General features: G+C 38.7%; 1 protein-coding gene across 1 annotated transcript in view; it reads left to right on the top strand.

Annotated features, from left to right (window-relative positions):
- Positions 1-1,423: 1,423 nt before the first annotated feature.
- Positions 1,424-21,230, top strand: part of LOC128732919 (syntaxin-binding protein 5) — a 1,693,445-nt gene continuing 1,673,638 nt past the window's right edge. The window contains exon 1 of the mRNA XM_053826373.1: positions 1,424-1,917. Coding sequence (XP_053682348.1) covers positions 1,860-1,917 — 58 coding nt within the window. The 5' untranslated portion in view covers positions 1,424-1,859. The remainder of the gene's footprint in view (positions 1,918-21,230) is intronic.

Here is a 21,230-nt window from a genome sequence, read left to right as displayed (position 1 = left end):
CAAGCATGCGTATTCATACAGAGTCGTTTTATAACCGAATAGTACAGCTGTAGCACATTTTTCCAACACAGATATCAAGTTCGCCAAAGTTTAATCGTCTCGCAGTAAAGAATTTGCGATCTGTTGGGACAGCGAACTTGTGTCATTTTTTCTGGCACACTTCCCTAACACAGACATCAAATTGGACTAGGTTTAATCGCGTTCGTAAGAAATCTTTTGGCACGAGGGGGCTTTGTTACTCTCTCTGGCGTACTTCCCAAGCAAGGACATCAAAATGGTCTAGGTTGAACCGCGGGCAATTATCGCCAAAAATGGTTATCGATAACAATCGATATTTCCCGTCATTTTATCGATATTATCGATAAGTATCGATAATTTTCAATACAAAACATTAGAGTGACTATATACAGAGTGGCGATAATGTCAAAATTGGAATGATAATTATCTGTCAGTGTCATTCCAATCGAGCAGACGACGTATCCAACGCGTATGCAGGAAAGAGAAAGAAAAACCTTGGGAAAACCGCATTGCATACATTTGGGATGACTTGTCGCCACTCTGTATATAGTCACTCTACAAAACATATATTGACAGGCGAGGCCAACCAAGGCACTGGCAGCGTTCCTTATACTCTATGTGTGTGACAGTAACCAACATGGATATGCTGAGCTTGATTGGTTAGGTTATTCTAGTTGAGCGCTGAACCCCACTTATGCGAAATCCACCCAAATGTCTAGCAGCGAAAACTCTACCTACTGATCACTCTACCTGCCTGATGTTAGCTCTCGTCAACGCAAAGCAAATAAGATAAAGGTGCCAGTTAGCTGGTTTATTCACTCCGGGTTGAAACTGGATGAATTTTATCTGTCAGATAGGAGCAAATGAACACAAAAAGTTCATCTAGTTCCAATCCGGATTGAATAAACAAATTCGACAAAAGATTGCACGCAGATCGGCAGATGTCAGTGCGTTTTTTTCGTCCCAGGTTTGACAGTGTTGTGGGGTTTGTTTGGATTACTTATTCGTAAGACCCAGAAGCAAAAAACTGCAAAAATGACAAAAATATATGTTGTACAGAACTGCTATCACTTTTCTGCTTCGGAAAAGTCTGGCATTTCCGGTTTCCGCAAACAAGTGATACGAATTACAAGTAATAAACCCACTAGCAATAAAATTAGGTTACAAAGGGAATCAAAACAAAACACAAAAACGTCAAACCAGAGTTGAGGTTAGGCACCGTGCAAAGGTTTATAATACTCTGCAAATAAATACTATCCAATAAAATCAGTATAATGGTCTTGCGCATACGTCATACTTGGAGTTGTGTTCCATCAAAAGTGTTTTCTCATTGCCTATGGATTGTGCTTCTCACTATGTCACGGTTCGACATATTGAGTGGCAGACAGTACCGACCTTGGTGAAAATGTACCTGTATTATTTTCCATTTTTTAAGTTTCCTTTAAAGACGAATAAATGTTACCGCAAAAAGAAAACATATGCAATATTGACTTTGATCGTCGATATTAGTAGAATGAAGTAACGATTATAGTGTGTGGTGCTTGTGTAATTTTAAATGCAAAAAGCGATCGTGATTTTAGCTAGTAATGTTAAAAATACTTAATGGATGCCGAATTATGTTTGTAATTAGTTTTCTTTCAAGTAGTGTCAAGATGCGGTGATAATAAGACACATATATACCTACTGTAAATAAATTTTGTTTTTGTTACATATACAAAGTGAACAGCATACAAACAATCAGTGGTTCTTGTTTGTAAAATGAAAAAGTTTACATTCAAAGGAGTTCTAGACGGTTTTCGAAGTTCCACAGTAAATCAACCTTCCCTAGGACCAGTAAAAGGATGTCAGGAGCAGGAAATTCAAGAAACGTTGAGATCGGATCATTTTCAGTTACGCAAGGTATACCGTTTGTTCACTCAATGCCATTTGTGCAGGGCGTGGTTTTATGTTTCATGATTATTCTAAAATCACAGTACAAAATTTAGAACCTAAAATAAAAAACGTTATCATTTCACATGAATTATTCTTTTGTAATATATAAGGTACCGTTTTAGAATGAACTGCCACTATTAACTATCACAAATCAATAAAACGTTCAAACGTGAGTATTGATTTTTACAAACTACATTTTTTGACCAACATGTTCATTGATTGGATGAAAATTGGGAATCAAAAATCTATCATAAGAACATTAAGAATTTATGTGTTTAAACGCCAATGCGAAAATTATTTAATTTTGATGTGTTGCACATTGAACCAAATTAGTAGTTCTGAAGAGTAAACTATGTACCTATGACGCAATGTGATATATACAGGTGTGGCAAAGTTGGTTAAGTGGTGTTAGTGCAATGAAGAAATTTCATCATGGTGTAGGTGGAATCGTAAATCGACCAATCACGATGAAGCGTGACGTCAAACTCCAAAAACAAACCCCATTGTCTGACACGGTTTGTTTTTGTAGTTTGACGTCGTTTGCAGATTTTTCGCTACTAATACCATCACATGTCTTCGTCTGCCACACCTTTTTAAATCTCATTGCCTATGACGAACAAGGTGAAAAACAATCGAGCAATCCATTTCAATGGTTTTTCCCACTTGGCCTCGAGGTGTTGTTGGTCTAATAAGCCAGTCGTCGTATGTTTGAATCTCTGTTGGGATAGTCAATAAGATCATAGCACTAGCCCCGCAATTGTCCTGTATTATAACAGCTTGCTGTCTGTTATATAAAAATAGAAGGTCTTGTTTTAATAACGAAGTGTTTTTACGAAGTGTTATTTTACATTTTATTGAAACGTGCTGGGGAAGGATAAGAGAACGAACTTTCAATCGGGTTGTTCACGGTTGGTTGACTGGCTCTTTTCAATTGTTTATCGAGATACCGTGAAAGCACCAGTCGCCGCGCACTTTTATTAGGCTGTGAACCATTTCGCAAATTTTTTAACTTTTTGGTTAAAATTTGACAGTTCGATGGTTTTTCGAAAATAACCCTGCTCGGGAGCATGGTTTTGACAGTTCGATGGTTCGCTTCTGAGAGTCAATGAGATATGGTACAGGTGAGGAAAGAGCTTCGAAGTGTTTCACTGATTTTTCCTTGAATTTTTTATCACCAATGTATGGATGTTTAACATATTACAAATTTGTTTATTCAACCCAAAATGAAATGAGATATAAATTTTATCTATCAAATAGGAGCAAATGAACTCCAAAAATTCATCCAATTCCAACCTGGACTAAATAAATTCGCTGTTACAGAAACATATATTCATCCTCACCTTATATATGCTCTCATTGAGTAAAACAACTATCAATCTGTCAAATATGAGATGGTTCGCATTCTGTACTGTTTTTAACCACTCGAGGAGAAATAACCATCGAACTGTCAAATTTTAACTAAAAAGTTAAAAATTTCGCGTAATGGTTCACAGCCTTAGCCTTAGCCTTAGGCTGTGAACAGTGATTAAAATTTTCACTCACATGCAGGATAAAAAACGTTTTTCGCTGTCATATATATATATATATATATATATATATATATATATATATATATATATATATATATATATATATATATCTTTATATCCTCACCTTATATGCTCATTGAGCAAAAAAAAACTATTAATCCATCAAATATGAAATGGTTCGCATTCTGTACTGTTGACGTAGGACTACGTCTTACGGCAAGTTTTGAGATAGGGTGTCATTCCAAAAAATCGAAAAATGCAAGCGTCACGAAAAATGAAAGGTTTTGAGCGCTAACAGCTCAGCGGTTTTCCTATCGATTTTCAATATTTTTACACCAATCGATCGGAAAATCTTCTAAGAATTGACACAAAGGAAGAAAAGTATGGATTCTTGATGTTGAACTATTGAAAAATTGAAAATAATGAACCTATGTTTTACCAGAATTCTCGCTTCGTGATTGGTTGGAAGATTCTTTGCCATGATCTAAACCTATACCAATTTGATATCTGTGCTTGGGAAGTAAGCCAAAACAAGAGACCAAGTTTCCTCATTTCAACAAGATTTCTTAACACCGCGATTAAACCTAGACCATTTTGATGTCCTTGCTTGGGAAGTAGGCCAGAAAGAGTGATAAAGCTCCCTCGTGCCAACAGATTTCAAACGCGATTAATTCTAGTCCAATTTGATGTCTGTGTTAGGGAAGTGTGCCAGAAAATATGACACAAGTTCGCTATCTCGACAAATCGCAAACTCTTTACTGCGAGACGATTAGACCTAGGCGAATTTGATATCTGTGTTGGAAAAATGTGCTACAGCTGTAGTGTTCGGTTATAATACGACTCTGTATGAAAACGCATACTTACCGTTTCATTAGAAGTGTAGTGAAAAGATGTGCTGTTGATGGGATTGAATTGGTAAAATCCCTTCAACGTGGGAAACCATGGATAATAAAAACAATCTTTAATTTCAGTAAGGTAGCAGGAAAGTAATAGTTTGTGTTCTTGATTTTGTTAAATTGTTTCCAAATTCACAATCTTTTGAGAATTGAACGTATGCAATGTCACTACTTTGATAAACGTTACATACAACGCATGTAACATGTATATATGTTGCATATAGCATGTATACATGAAGAATCGAATGATTACAAGCATGAATACATACTACTATCACTACAAAGAGACTTACGTAGTCCTGCGTCACTATATATGCGGTCGTGTCTTGTACACAACCTCTCTGATTTTTATTTAACGGAAGTGATAGGTATTTATTTATTTATTTTATTATTTCATCTGACACTAGTCTACATGAATACAATTACTTATAACAGATTGCTATTTCTTAATTTCTGCACAAACCTATGTGACGGCTGTCCGAAATCAAATAATTCTTCCACTCTCGTAAATGTTCTAATGCATGCCGCAACTGGCTCGTTATATCCAAAAGCGGTGCGGTGAAACGGTGTATGCAGCAAATCGGTTGATCGTAGGTTACGTTGCGAAGCGCGGAAATTCAAGAGTGACAAAAGGCAGGGAGAATCAATTTCACCATTAAAGATTTTTGCTACAAAAACAGCCTGGTGGGTTTTACGCCGGTATTCTAGTGACTCGAGGTCAAGCAGGCGGTATATAAGTATGGAAGGTTTAATGTATGTGAATAACAATATTAGCAAAAAAGAGCCTTTTTGCACCAAAAACTTATTGGTAACGATCTGCTGGTAACGCCGAGGGGGGCACGGATGTAAATTGGCTTTGGCGGTAATAAGATATCCAACATGCCGGCCCGCATTGAATGGAACTTTCAATTAAAACACCGAGCGTCTCCTTGCTCAGTGGGTGGTAGCGCCTGGGATGCGATGTCATCTTCCAGAGTTGGCTGTTCGATGGGCAGCGGACAAACTTCAGTGACAGCACGCCTGTAGCTGCCGCTTGTTGTACGAATATGTACCACCCGAACCTTTCCGTCGCTGCCGAAGAACACCTGTTCGATTCGACCGAGTTTCCAGCACATGGGAGGAGTGCATTCGTTTTTAAGGAGTACCATCGTTCCAATAGATATGTTTGGTAGAGCCACCGACCACTTTTTACGATTTTTATTTTACGATTACGATTTTAGTCGCGTGACCATGCCTTCCAGAAATGTTGTAATCGCTGCTGCATTTTCTGGAAAGATTTGAGACGATAATGGAGATTTCGCTTAAGTCTGGTTCTGGGAGAGAGTAAAGGGGCTCTCCCACCAGAAAGTGCCTGGGAGTGAGGGCAACCACGTCTGCCGAATCAGATGACATTGGGGTCAAAGGTCGGGAATTCATTATTCCCTCAATCTGGATGATCAGCGTGTTGAAGTCGTCGATTGTCAGTGTTGTGTCTCTCATAACACGGTACAGATGGTGCTTGAAAATCTTTACAGCGGCATCCCACAAGCCTCCGTGGTGGGGTGAGCGCGCCGGGATGAAGTGAAAGTTGATACCAGTTTCGGAACAGTGGCTGGTCACGCCTTCAGAGTGGTACATCTGCAGGAACTCTTGTCGAGCATCTTGGAGCATTCGATTTGCTCCGACGAAGGTTCGCGCGTTATCAAAATATATGTGAGAAACGTGGCCGCGGCGACCGGCGAGACGTTTTAACGTAGTAATAAACGCGACGGATGTAAGGCTGTACACCATGTCTATATGAACTGCTTTCGACCACATACACACGAAAATTGCGACGAAGATTTTTACCGGCGATCCGCGACGATTAGGTGGTCTCACATGGAATGGTCCACAATAGTCGACGCCACACGATACAAACACGCGCGACGGAGTGAGCCGACTACAGGCAGTTGACCCATTATCTGGCTAGCTGGTTTTGGTTTACAGCGAAAGCAGACCAGACATTCGTTTAGCACCTTTCTTGCTACGTCTCTTCCTCTAATTGGCCAAAACCTTTGTCGTATAGTTGCCAAAAGCAGCTGTGGTTCGGAGTGTAGCGTACGAATATGTATCGCCCTAGCTATAAGCAATGTGAGATGAGCCTTCTGTGGTAAAATCATCGGATGTCTGGTGTCGAACGGAGCATCGAGCTGCTGGAGTCGGCCATCTATGCGAAGAATGCTTTCTGCGTCCAACATAGTATTGCAGTTTGCTAGTTGCGATTTAAAATTGAAGTGGCTTTGAGCGGAATTTTTGTGCTTTTGGAGGAATTTAATTTCTGCAACAAAATAATTTGACTGTGTTTGCTTGACGAGCTGCTTTAGCGCGTTGTCGATTTCTTCACATGATAGTGAACCAACGAGACGATTTGCACGGTTTGTGCGGCAATTGTTAATAAACCTCAGCATCCAGGCAGTTTTTCTTTGTAGAGGAGAGAGTGCAGAATGCCGTTCGATAAGTTCTATAGCAGAGCAGAGTGTGGTAGTAATGACTGCTACAGATTGACGAGCTTCGAGACTGCGAACTTGCAAATGAAGTGGAGATAGCGTAACACAGTTTGGCGGCCAGTCTTTCTCACCTTCATAAAGGAACGCAGGGCCGTGCCACCATAGCTCGTCCCCGATAAGTTTCGATGGAAAAACACCTCTAGAAATACGATCAGCTGGATTGAGATTCGTAGGTACATGGCGCCAGGAGCGTCCCCTGGTCAAACGATGAATTTCATCTATTCGATTGGAAACAAAGACTTTCCAAACCGACGATGGCGATGCCAACCAATGCAACGTTTACACGCTGCTCAAATCCGTTAATATTCGACTACAGCTTGGATGGAAAAACAATCAAACGAATGAGCAGGATTAAGGACTTAGGAGTCAATCTAGATGCAGGGTTGATTTTCAACGATCACGTGAATACGCTGGTTTCCGAGTGTCTTGCACTATTTGCTGTAGTAAGACGATTCGCAACAGAACTGGATGACCCGTATACGATCAAATCTATATATGTGAGCCTGGTACGATCAAAATTAGAATTCGCAAGTGTGGTGTGGAGGCCAATGTATGCAACCTACATGAGCAAATTGGAAGCGGTACAGAAAAAATTCGTTAAATTTGCCGTGAGAAATTTGGGATGGAGAGGAAATCTTCCGGAATATAAAGATTTGTGCTGTCTGCTGGATATGGATACTCTGGAAAATAGATACCAGATTGTGGACGTTAGCTTTTTTCTCAATTTGCAGAGAGGACGATACGACAGCGATTATTTGAAATCCAGGATAACTGCTAACCAGAGTACAGTAGTTCTGAAGAGACCAAGGCCATTCACTCTAGAACACCGTCGAGCTAACTACGCGCGCAATGAACCAGCCTATCGCTTTATGCAGCTAATGAACAATTTTAGAAATGTACTAAATCTAAATATGTCGACTGATACTATTAAGGAAAACACAATAGTAGAGTCGGTCCAATAGGTCACTTTACAATTCAATTTAGTTGAGTCCAACACAAAAGCTGCTAATTGAGCAGTGAGCACTGCAGCACAAAGTTCAAGTCGTGGAGTGGAGAGCTTTGTAAGAGGACTGACTCGAGATTTTGAGATCACCTAATTGATAGCGGATGTACCATCCGCTCTCGTTGTCTTTACATATACACAGCAGTCGTATGCACGATCGGACGCATCGGAAAAGCAGTGTAGTTCCGTACTTATTCGATTGTCTACGAGTGTCCACCTGGGAACGATGAGTGACTTGAGTGTACAAATTTCTTCGCGTAACTGCAACCACCACTTGCTGTGGTCTGCTTGCAACGGATCAGTCCACGAATAGTTGTGAACCCACAGGGATTGGAGAGATATCTTGGCGGTAACAATAGCAGCTCCCACAAGACCGAGTGGATCAAATAGCCTTGATAATTCAGAGAGAACGGACCGTTTGGTGATCTGCTCCGATGGTTCAAAGTCAGGAACGTTGAAGGTTAAGTTGTCGGAACCAGGGTGCCAATTGAGTCCAAGTGTTTTAACTGATCCGCATTGGCCAATTTCCAATTCCGACCGAGTATCTCGAAGCGAGGGTGGAATGTGAGCCAGTACCCTTTCGTTGTTGCTGCTTCATTTACGTAGCGTGAATCTGCCGGATTGAAGAAGAGCAATTAGTTGCTTATTCGTTTCTATCAGTAGTTGTTCATCGTCGTCCCCCGATAGATGATCATCAACATAGAAGGTGGTTTTTATTTTCGGGGCAGCGAGAGGATAACTTTCAGCTTCATCTTCCGAGAGCTGGTTGAGAACGCGTGTAGCCAGGTATGGAGCTGGAGCAGTGCCGTATGTGACGGTGTTTAACTGATAGGTGGTGATGATTTCGCTAGGATGTTTCCTCCACACTATCTGTTGTAGAGGACGATCATCCGTATGCACAACGATCTGCCGATATATTTTTTCGATATCGGCAGTCACTGCATATTTCGGTAGCCGAAAGTTAATCAGGGTAGATAACAGCATTGGCTGAACAGTCGGACCTGTATAGCATAAATCATTGAGCGATAAGTTGTTTGATCCTCGACATGAAGCATCAAAAACAACCCGTGTTTTTGTGGTTGTGCTATCAGGTTTCTGAATCGCATGGTGAGCAGGGTTGCCACATGCACAAATTATTCTGTGTTTAACAGATATTTGAAAGAAATCGCCTGTACAGAATCTGTATGCATAGAATACAGATTTTCGCCAAATTACACAGATTAAACAGATTTTTGAGCTTTTACATGAGAGTGAAAGAGATGGAAATAGTCCGCAAAATGACTCTCTATCTCTTTCACTCTCATTGTTTTGCATTGGACAGATTTTTGCACAGATATTTTTTCTCGCCGTACAGATTGCCAGATTTTTCCAACAAAAACACAGAATTATATGTGGCATCCCTGATGGTGAGGCAAGTAGAAGTGTGGAAGTGAGTGATCAGGTGTAACTTCCACCATGTGGCCTAGTATTTGGTACTCATCCATGAATTTGAGATACTCTGAGTGCAATTGTGGTTTCAATAATAATACTTTCTCGACGTTTAGCAGTCTACGATTCGCCACACCGAAGGATTCTCCCAAAGCGGGTAGCATTTCGTTTCGAATCGGCAATCGAACCGCGTCCCGATCATCAGGAGCTCTAGAATGGGTTTTCGAAAAATGTGATTCGCAGTATTGTTCCTCGAGAGTAAGAGATTTGCCAGTCTCAAAACTTTCAACCTCCCAGAATTTTCGTACTGCTGATGTCAGATTTTCAGTAGTAGAAACGTTGCACACGACGGTGCAATTTTGGCTTTGAAACGCTTCACCTGCTACCACGTAGCCAAAAACAGTTTTACGGAGAATAGGTAAGCCGTTTCCTAGTGTAATTTGTTCATCCTCCAAAATAGTGAAAAACGATTTGATGCCAATGATCATGTCGACATCGTGAGCGATATTGAATTTTGGATCTGCGAGGGGTAGGTTGCGAGGAAGAACCCATTTTGATACATCCACATTGGTAGTGGGCAATATTCTAGTTAACGAAGGTAGAATTAGGAAATTCATACTGGATCTGTATGAGCCAACACGAGACTATACGACGATGGGAACTTGTTGGTTTACCTTCTATACGGATTGGCTAATCCCATACACATCGATGTTGGCGGGGCTCGTTTCAACCGCAAAGTTTGAGCCAATAACTCAGTCACAAAATTCGCCTCAGATGCACAATCTAGTAAAGCACGAGCGAGGTGGAATGTACCATTGACGTCTTGGACCCTAACGTAGGCGGTCAGCATGAAGACGGCTGACTGTTGGTTGGTCTTCGACAAGTGTGACGACACAGGGACAGCGGCTTGACAATTTGTCACCTGTGGTGAATATTAGGGATGGGAAAACTATCATTAATTACTGATAGTTATCAGTAAGCAATAATATCACTAAGTATCAGTAAGGTTTCGCAGTTATTGATGCTTACTGATACAGTTACGTCGTCCCGTTAGAAAAATCAGTTGGACTAAAGTTAATAGTCGGAAGTTGCGTACGATAGACGAAAGTGACACAATATGCCGTCGTTGTCGTCAGCAGCCTAGAGCTCTATTCAACTCGATCTTGGGCCATTCGTCGCAAATTTCCCAGTCGTCTCAAAAGTCATAAATCACGTTCGACTTGGTCAAGCCATCTTGCATGTTGAGTTTTTGTGTTTCCTGTGCCGGTGGGATTGTTGAAAAGAACTGTTGTCGTTGCTCTGTCGTCCGGCATCCTTACGACGTGCTTGGCCTACCGTCGCCTACCGACTTTCGTCAGATGTAGATGGGAGTCTGGGATTCACAAGCAGTGAAAGTATGTCGTGATTCATATACTTCTATCCTTGATGAAAATCATGCCTCTCGTTTCGATACCCGCTGGTCGGAACACCGCCTCAAGAGTGATGTTGAACAGCATACTGGATTAGCTTGTCACCTTGTCCCAACCCTCGCCGTGTTTCGAAGGGACTCGATTGTGTTCCCGAGACGCGTGAAACACATCACTCGTTCTAATGTAGCTCTGATTAGTCGCGTCAGTTTATCCGGAAAACCGGTTTCGTGCATTATGTGCCATAGCTGGTCTCGACGTATCGTATGTTGCTTTGAAATCAATAAAGATGTGATCAACATTTCTGCAAGATCTGTCGGATGGAAAAAAAATCTGGTCGGTAGCTGCGCCTCCATGAAGTCTACCTGATAAATTACAATGTAAAATTACAATGAATAATGCAGTTATTACAATTTCCTCTTTTTTGCTACAATGCCGTGATGCGTAAAACTACTGATATTTACTGATAGTTATCAGTAGCGTACCTTAACTACTGACTGATGGTTATCAGTAACGATTTTTAATTATAGTTCCCATCCCTACTGAATATAGAGCAGAGCCTGACGGTATATGTTTTGAAACCGACGGCGGAACGAACGAACGCGAACTAGGCATTGGCGGAACTAGGGGGGGGGGCTAGGAGGGGCTAAGCCCTCCCTAGAAAAGATTTAGTCCCCCCTAGAAAAGTTGACTAAGTTTTTTAATTTTTGAAAAACCAATAGTTAGATAACTAAAGGTACGAAGAACTTCAGAGTAAAGTTTATTTGCGTAACTGTTATAAGATTACAGGCATTAATGTGCATTAAATTTTAATATGCCGACGAAATAAAACGGTTGAAAAAAATTCCGGGGGCTATAGCCTAGAAATGAGCGCTAGTTCCGCCAATGGAACTAGGACTATCCGACGACGACGGGGCGAGAGCGCGAGAACCTGTGTGACATTGATCGGCAATGCACATAACCGACGACGGCGTATCGGTGACCGATGTCGCTTGTAGAGTTTCAGCACATTGTGCCATTTGCACAGCGATAGTTGGTTGATCATCGCTTTGATTCATCCGTATGCCAAAAGTATTTAAGTGCAATAGGGTATGGTGACGTTTGTTGCACGTGCGACACGAGCCAGCAGCACAATTTTTCAACAGATGAGATGATCTTAAGCAGATTATGCATAGACCGTGCCTCTTAGCTATATCAAACCGTTTCTGAGGTGATAGGCTTTTGAATTCTTCACACTGAGGCAACGAATGCGATTGTTTGCAGAGTTTACATTTCGGATGGTTGTCACTGCTGCTCGAATGATACGATGTAGTTTTATTCCGTACAGCTCGGGAATCTAGTTTGGGATCAAGTTTGACGAGTTGTTGTGATGATTGCGAGAGCGAAAGAGATTGCAAAATGTGAGATCGTTTCTGTATAAAGGCAACTATGCGCCGTTCGTTATCTAACTGAGATTCCCACTCCTTTTGTGTGGCGGGATCCAGTTTGCTGCTAAGAAAATCGACGAGGAAAGAGTTCCAATCGGCATCACAATTTTCAAGTTTATTGAGAACACACACACGTTTATCAAATTCATCTGCCAGGTTCGATAACGCTTCAGCAGACTCTTTGCGGATAGCAGTGGTAGCGAGTAATGCCGAGAATTGCTGTTTGATTTGCAAATTAGTGTTATCGTACCGCCTTTTTAGACTATCCCACGCGATCGTATAATTGTCTGTCGTTACAGCTATTGACTGAACTATACGAAGAGCCTCTCCTTTCAGCACAGCCTGAGGTACTGAAATTTCTGTACTGAAGAAAGTTGGGGGTTTGTGTGAATCAATGTTAGAAAAAGGTCATAGAAATTTTTGTTAGAGTTAAGTTTTTGATGTACAATACTAAGACATCCGCAGGTAGCAAATTTGAAAAAGGTTTACCTTTACGCTACTGGGTAATAAATAAATACTAAATACTAAACTAAATTTGCCCATTCATCGAAATTTCCGTCGAACTCAGGTATCTTTATTTCAGGTAACCGAACGGCAATAGAATGTGCACGTTGAGCAACAGGTGAGGGAGGTGGATGAATGGGATTTACAGACGGTGTTACTGCAGCTAGTTTTTCGGCAAGTGAACCTTTCAACTGAAAGTAATCCGTTTCGAAGGAAATTCTCACAGACGATAATTCGTCACCTATTTCTTCATCGCACTCAATATCGGCTTGCAATTCTTTAAATTCTTCCCACAACTCATCGAGCTTTTCGAGACGTAATTTGAGTTGGGGAAAAACACGGTTAAACACGAAGTTTTCATCGAACTACTTGTTTAATTTCACGGAACCAACAACGTTATTCCGGCGAACCAGGAGTTTCCTTGATTTTTTACCTTTCATTTCACTTAGCGGTGATATAATGAAGCGAATTTATTCTATAGCATGCCACTCACCTGCTTTGACGAAGTGAGGTTACATGTGCTCGTTTTTAACCTGCGTTGCACTTTAGAAACGATCCAATTTGTCCTTGTGTGATGATTCCAGGCCGGTAGAACGGTCAATGGGGATGTCCAAACTGAAGATTTAGCGGGATCCGGGCGATGATGAGTAGAACCACGCTAACCTCCAGAGATGGTCGAGATTGATGAAGACAGGGCGAATTCCCGGGTTTCGGCACCAAAAAATGTGGGATCCTGGCACCACACAGCGGACAAGGTAGATTTGATAATTTCCACGATTATTCGAAAAACGAAAAAGCGGATAACTTAATCGCGGAACCGACACGTGATAGAGAACAATTGGGCTTTCTCTCAATTAACACGAGAAAGAAACGTGTATCTCGCTTGATATACAATGATCGAATGATTTTTATTTAACGGAAGTGATAGGTATATAAGTATGGAAGATTTAATGTATGTGAAAAACAATATTAGCAAAAAAGAGCAACAAAAACTTATTGGTAACGATCTGCTGGTAACACCGAGGGGGCACGGATGTAAATTGGCTTTGGCGGTAATAAGATATCCAACAGCTAGGAAGTTTCTTTTTGTTTACAGTTTTACATGAGAAATTGGGAATTGTTTGTTTCAAAACGCTATATCTCGAGAACGGGACGGAATACCTCGTGGTTTTGAGCGATTCTTATGTAAAAAAGTCTGAGGAACACGATGGTGTTGAAATTTTTGAGATCAAACTCAAACTCATTGAGAGAAAAATACAAATTTAATTTTCAGATCAAAAATAAGAGTATTTGGCAGCGCTGATGCGCAAAAAACTAATATTTTTTCGGATTCCTCAGATGATTTCCCATGAAAATGTGGAACAGAGTTTTTTTCTAAATTGAATATTTACGAAGATATAAGCAAAAGAAAATAAGCGAATTTGACGAAAATGATGCTTTTTCTAATAAAAGGGGAGGTTCCCAAAAATCGAGAGAAAGTCCAATCGGTTCACCAAACTTGGGATTTTTGTTTCTTGACCCAAAACGAACAATCTGGCCGAGTTTGGTGAAAATCCGAGAAGGTCGATTACAGGTGACTCGGACACTTGACGTGGAATAACCCATATGCATGCTTATCGTTTCATTAGAAGTGTGGTGAAAAGATGTGCTGTTGATAAAATAGGATTAAATTGGTAAAATCCCTTCAACGTGGGGAACCATGGGTAATAAAAACAATCTTTAATTTCAGTAAGGTAGCAGGAAAGCAATAGTTTGCGTTCTTGAATTTGTTAAATTGTTTTCAAATGCACATAGAAATAACTCTGAAATCTTTTGAGCATTGAACGTATGCAATGTTACTACTTTGATAAATGTTACATACAACGCATGTAGCATGTATATATGTTGCATATAGCATGTATACATGAAGAATCGAATGATTACAAGCATGGATACATGCTACTATCACTACAAAGAGACTTACGTAGTCCTGCGTCACCTATATATGCGGTCGTGTCTTGTACACAACCCCTCTGATTTTTTTAACCACTCGAGGAGAAATAACCATCGAACTGTCAAATTTTAACCAAAAAGTTAAAAATTTCGCGAAATGGTTCACAGCCTTAGGCGAAATTTTTAACTTTTTGGTTAAAATGTGACATTTCGATGGTTATTTCTCCTTGAGTGGTTTTGGTACAGACGGTAGATAATCTACAGACGAATCTACAAAGAGAAAAATTACCAATTCAGCAACACTTTTTTTGTTTATATTATTTAAACAGTTTTGGCAACCAGTCAGAATTGGATCAATCTTCCTATAATCAGCAGTAAGTTGCGTGAATCACCTGGTATGTTCCATGGAACTTCGCGAATTACGACGCAAATTTTGCAAAGTGAACAAGCCAATTGAATTTTTTAAAGCATTATATGATTTATCGAAGGTAACTAATCCATATGTTTTTAGTAAATCAATAGTTAATGTTTTAACATCTCAGGTAGATTACAAAACTAAGTCTTCCCTGCCTATACGAAACACAAGTTTGTTTACTTTGCTCATTTGGTGTCTCGATTTGACGGTTCGATTGGTGTTTTATGCCACGCTCTTTGCGCGTCTGTAGATTATCTACCGTCTGTAATGCGAACCATTTCATATTTGACGGAGTGATAGTTTTTTTGCTCAATGAGAGCATATAAGGTGAGGATGAAAATACAGTGATATTCCGATTATATCTACACCTGGGGTGACATTGCGATTCTCGTTTCGAGTGATTTTGGTTCGTTTCGTCCATTCGTTTAACATGGTCGAAACGAACCAAAACCATTCGAAACGAGAATCGCAATGTCACCCCTGGTTTAATCTACACCCGAATTTAGGTACCCCCGATTTTGTCTACCATTTAAACCCAGTTTTATCTACTTTTTTTAAATTGTCATTTCGGCATGAAAATTTGGAAGATTTCATGGATTTATGCATAACTGGGAATATTTCTCTGTATTTTATAGTTTATTATTTGGCATCTGTGGTATGTAATTATACACAGAATGGGTATGATAATGCTGAAGTCAAATACGCAAAGTAACTTCCATTTATTTTGTAACGCATATTTTTAACATTTCATAATGATCCTTTGTGATATTTTTCTATACCGTAACGCTAACTGGCACACCCTGTCTCCGCTAGAAACTATGGTTATCACCTTTCTTTCCTTAAAAATTCTAATCTTTTGAACCATTGAGCCGATTTTAATGATTTTATTACCAAATAAAAGGAATTTTAATGGGCTCTTCAGAAAAAAAAACAATAAACTGACGTTCAAAGCTTTTTATGATTGCAAAAACATTTTTTGTAGAAGCTTTGAAACTTTTAAAATCATTTAAAACATTTAAAACATTCGTTTTTGCTTTTCTACTATATAAATATATAGTATAGCATCACTCGAAAACCCGGAAATGAAAAGGAGGTTTTATTTTTTCATTATACTTTCAATGGCAAGCAATGGTTTACATACGATATCAAAAAACAGATATCTTTAGTTTTTGACATACTCTTTTTTAAGAAATAAAGATGCGAAAATGCAATGGACTCGCATGGCGTTTTATTTTAGAGGCGCATTTCTTTGTCAAAAAACCCCTTTTATTACAAGTAAAAACAAAAACCATGCGTCTCCATTGTATTCTCGATACTTTATGAAAACAGAATTTTTTTGGTCTGCACACCATGGAAACATAAAAAGTGAATGTTTTCAATGTTTTTGCGATAATACAAAAGTTTATGCTTTAGCCCAATATTTTTTTCTGAAAAGCTCATTAAAATACTTCCCATTTGGTACTAACAACATTAAAATCGGGTCAATGGATCAAAAGTTATGAATTTTCAAAGAAAAAACCCGATTTAATCCACCTAGTGGTGAAAGGAACCTTTGTTATACGGTCTTACTTGCTATTTGAGATAGAAATCGACACGTCTTCGGAACATAATTCATCTATTGGTTATCGTTGCGTAGTGCGTTGGTTTACATAAAATTTTCGAAAATTGAATGAATTTACAAAATTTGAACAAAATACTTTTAAATTTTGATAGATCCTTTTTTCATTAAATTGCTGAGTAAGGATAAGTAAGTTGTTATTAACTTGAGTAAGTGCAAATAAAAGTAAGTTGTAAGAGGAAATCTTATTCTTTAACCCTCTAGTGCCCAAATTTTTGATTTACTTGAAAAAATTTTAAAATGCCTATTTCGTGGCCAGAATAAAGGAAAAAAATATTGTCTAATGACTAAGTTCAGGAATAGTTTGATTATTTTAAAAAATTCGTAACCCGCCAATTGGTGGGGTTGGGCACCTGGGCGAAAAAAAGTTGCGAAATCAAATTTTTCGATTTAATTCGGGACATCGATATCAGAACATCTATAACAGTACTAGTATTTATGAAACTAGTCATAACGAGCTTCAACTGAAATTTTTATATACATAAGATATTTCATAAGATATTGGCTCTATGGTAAACTGGACGAACCGAGGCACAGTCGCACATGAACCTATATTGAAATATTACTTTTTTTTCTAGCAGCATAGAGCCGGGATGGTTCTTACCGTATCAAAAAATCCCCTCCTCTATACTCGGTCCTGGACTACTCGTCGCCAATTCGTTGAGTGTCTCGACACACGGAAGTCGGCTTTAGCCTGATCGAACCATCTAGCACGCGGAGCCCCTCTGTTCCTGGTGTAAGTGAGGTTCTTGAAGAAAACGGATTTCACTGCACAGTCGTCTGGAATCGTTGCGATGTGGTGGGCCTACCGTAGTCACCCTTCTCTCGCCAGGTGTACGATGGGAATCTCTCCAAGTAGTGCCAACAGCTTGTGGTTCATATGAGTTTATACTCCGCCCCAAAATAGTCCGCTGCACCTTTCGTTCAAATACGTGCACGAATTTCTTCCGTAAGCAAAGTTACTGTCTCAAGTTTGTAGAGAACTACCGGTCTGAATAGCGTTTTGAACTTCGCCAGCTTGATGCGGCGATGTATGCTCCTTATTTGAAGTGTCTTGCGGAGGGAAACTAGCCTTGACTTCTAGCTTGAATGCATCATTGAATCTGCTTACCCGTAATATTGTCGGCGGTGACCAGAGACCCCAAATATATGAACTCATCAACCACTTTCAGTTCATCGTTGTTTACAGTCACTGTCCGTGGAAAGCGAAACAGACATAGAAATAGTTTTATCTTCAAATTTGGCAATGAATTCAGCAGAAATCACGATCTTGCCTACTGATGTCCTTATCAGTGGGCAGCTTGCTTTTGGGTATTCTATTACTCCGAATCGTCTATTCCTCTTGAGTGGAAATATAAAATCAATGGTAATGTTGCATAATAATTATAGAAAAATATGATTTTTAAAATTTTAGAAAGGCGAGCAACAACATTAGTAGTTGCTTCCAAGTCAGGATTGCCTGGATATACCACGTTATCCCCTGCACCATAATATGCGTGGAAGAACGTGCTGCTCGAGCCAAAGATGCTGATACACCATAATATGCTTTGAAACTGTAACCATTGAAAAACAATTAAAGTCTGATAGAACATGAAACTTAAATTCCCATTTATGAGATTTGTTTGATAAATTGGGTTTTTCATTTTTGTTATACACATTTGTTCATTATCACAAACTTATTGAACGGTATAGATTAAAACTTGCGGTTAAAATGGTCTGTGTTAGATCCCATTTTGAATAATTGTCTTACTTTTCAAGATTTTGTCGTTTAACTGCAAAATTCGCCGGGTTTCATTGAATCTGTGTCTTGGTTATAGCGTTATGGTATTCAAATACCATCGAAATGCGAAAATGTTTTGTGATATAGCTATAAAGCGCCATATTGCAGCTCGTCAAAAAGGCGCACTGGAAATTATGTAAAAAATCATATAAATTCCTCTTCCATATTAATGCCACTGCGTGTTTGTGTATTTTTCAAGGCATATAAAAGAAGCTAACAAGTCCTATAATAACAACTTTTAGCTTAAACTCGAAAACAATCAATAAATGAACGGAATCAACACGTTATCAAATTACCAAAAAAAAGTTGACGTTAATGCCCAACCCAGCCAATTGGCGGGGTCAGTTCCTTGATAAAAATCGACCAGTTCCCAAATGTTTTATAGAAATTTCTCTTTTTACCTTGAAGTACAACTTATCACTCGTCAATAATTTTTTTGTTAATTTATTCCCAGAAATAAGCAATTTACAGCAATTTGATTTTTACTCTGCAGAGCAAAATAATTTTTTTCTCTGTTTGCTGGCATTTTTTAAGTTTTGCGCTAAATATCTGTTTCAAATTAACGTAATAAAACAAACAAACCACTCGAATAGTTAGATTAGACTATAATGAGAAGGTATGGGTGGATATCGACATAAAACTAATAAGCATAATAGATTTATAACGATTTTCCTGAAGCCCGCCAATTGGCAGGGTTGGGAACTAGAGGGTTAACATATACATTGTCTAGTAAAGGTCTAGCTTATAGGTTTTTGAGCTATGCATAGTTTCCTGTAATGCCATTCTATTTGAATCACATCAATAGAGTTTTCTTGAATAATTTTCGTCAATTTTTATTAACCTTCGGTTACTCACGCTGTTGTATTTTATACAACACGTGTAGGTTTTTCAACGCCATATTGTTATAAAGTTACAAAACGTTGTTTAACTAACGTATATTCTTAAACAAACTTATTGTGCGCAAAATGTCATAATTATTCAATGCAATAATAATTTGAATTGTTGGGAAAATGTATGCAGCAAAATTATCAGCAAATGTAAAATGTTTAAAATGTATCCGTCTGCTGGCAGTCGAGTAATTCGGAGTCAAAATTAGGGTATTCTTTATAATCAAAGTTCTACAGTTCCTAAACAAGCAAACATACAGGTATACTATTTTCAGCAAAGTTGTGTATTTTTACTATTTGTACAATTTTGTATAACATGAAAGTCATACAACAATTACAAAAAGAGCAAAAATAGAAAAACTGATTTTACAAATTCATATACAAGAAATAAGATTTTTCTATCTTCGCTGCAGAGATAGAAGGTTACTGTCTTTAGCAAAATATCTTGTAATAATATGCTCTATAACTTTGCAGAACACATCAATGTGTTATATTGAAACTGAAGAAAAATATTTTATTTATTTCACTTTTAGGGGGATTAATCAAAATTTGAATTCCACCAAACGATAGAGCTTTCAATTTTAAGAAACTCTTCCAAAGGTTCGATAAACCTAAAACCAAGTTTTCCCAGTCAAAACTCTAGTGCGCACGTTTTCTTTGGTTTGGGGCTATTGTGCACGCGAGTAACTGCGTTACAAAAGTTAGTGCGAGTGTTCGAGGGTTAATATCTTTTGACCGGTAAAACCAATTCTTATGAAATTTTGCATATATATTCGTAGTGTCAAAACCTCTCGTTTGATATTAAAATAATTGAAATTAGGTTAATTATCGTGGTTAAAATCTGAATTAATTTTTGTTAATTTTGGTGTGGTGTATACGGTTGCTCGTAACTTTCAAATTAAACGTTTAATCAAAAAATCATTCAATAGTGATCTATTAGGATATATTATCTTTCAAATGAGACTAATAGCGCATAAATCGGTTTGGTCATCTCTAAGAAACAGGCGATAATTATTACCTTGTCAAAACAGGTTTTTACCTTTGTTATACTATAACAAAGGTTTAGGAATTGGTCGAAAAACACGAAATTGATCCGAGGCACCTAGGGCCGAGCCACATATACCAATCGACAGGGTTCGACGAACTGAGCAATGTCTGTGTGTGTGTGTATGTGTGTATGTATGTGCGGGGCGCAACTTTTCTATCGCCTGTTTCTCGGAGATGGCTGAACAGATTTGTTCGCTATTACTTTCGTTTGAAAGGTATTATTGCTTAGTATATCACTATTGAATTGCTTCGAGGTCCGACATTTCGTTTAAAAGTTATAAGTAAAAAAGTAAAAATTACGTGACACGATTTTCTCCGGAACAAAATGACCGATTTCAACGATCTTGGTATCGAATGAAAGCTCTTGTTAACGCTAAATTTTTCGGGTAATTTTATTGAAAACAAACAAGTAGTTTAAAAGTTATGCTTAAAAAACCTGTTTTGACAAGGTAATAATTATCGCCTGTTTCTTAGAGATGGCTAAACCGACTTAGGCGCTATTAGTCTCATTTGAAAGGTAACATAGCCTAATAGATCACTATTGATTTGTTTTTTGATTGGATGTTTAATTTGAAAGTTATGAGCAATTGAATACAACACATTAAAATTTATAATAATTTATAACCATTTCATCTAAGATGATTTATCTAGTTTGAATTATTTTTACATCAAATTAGAGATTTTAATGCTGCAAATATATCTGCAAAATTTCAGTAGAATTGGTTTTGCCGATCAAAAGATATTAACCCTCCAACACTCGCGCCAACTTTTGTAATACGGTTATTCGCGCGCACAATGGCCCAAAGCCAAAAAGACATGCGCACTAGAGTTTTGACTGGGAAAACTTGGTTTTAGGTTTATGGAACCTTTGGAAGAATTTCTT

The sequence above is a fragment of the Sabethes cyaneus genome, chromosome 1 (assembly GCF_943734655.1).
Source record: "Sabethes cyaneus chromosome 1, idSabCyanKW18_F2, whole genome shotgun sequence".
Taxonomy (NCBI): domain Eukaryota; kingdom Metazoa; phylum Arthropoda; class Insecta; order Diptera; family Culicidae; genus Sabethes; species Sabethes cyaneus.
This window is presented reverse-complemented; position numbering and strand designations above follow the sequence as displayed.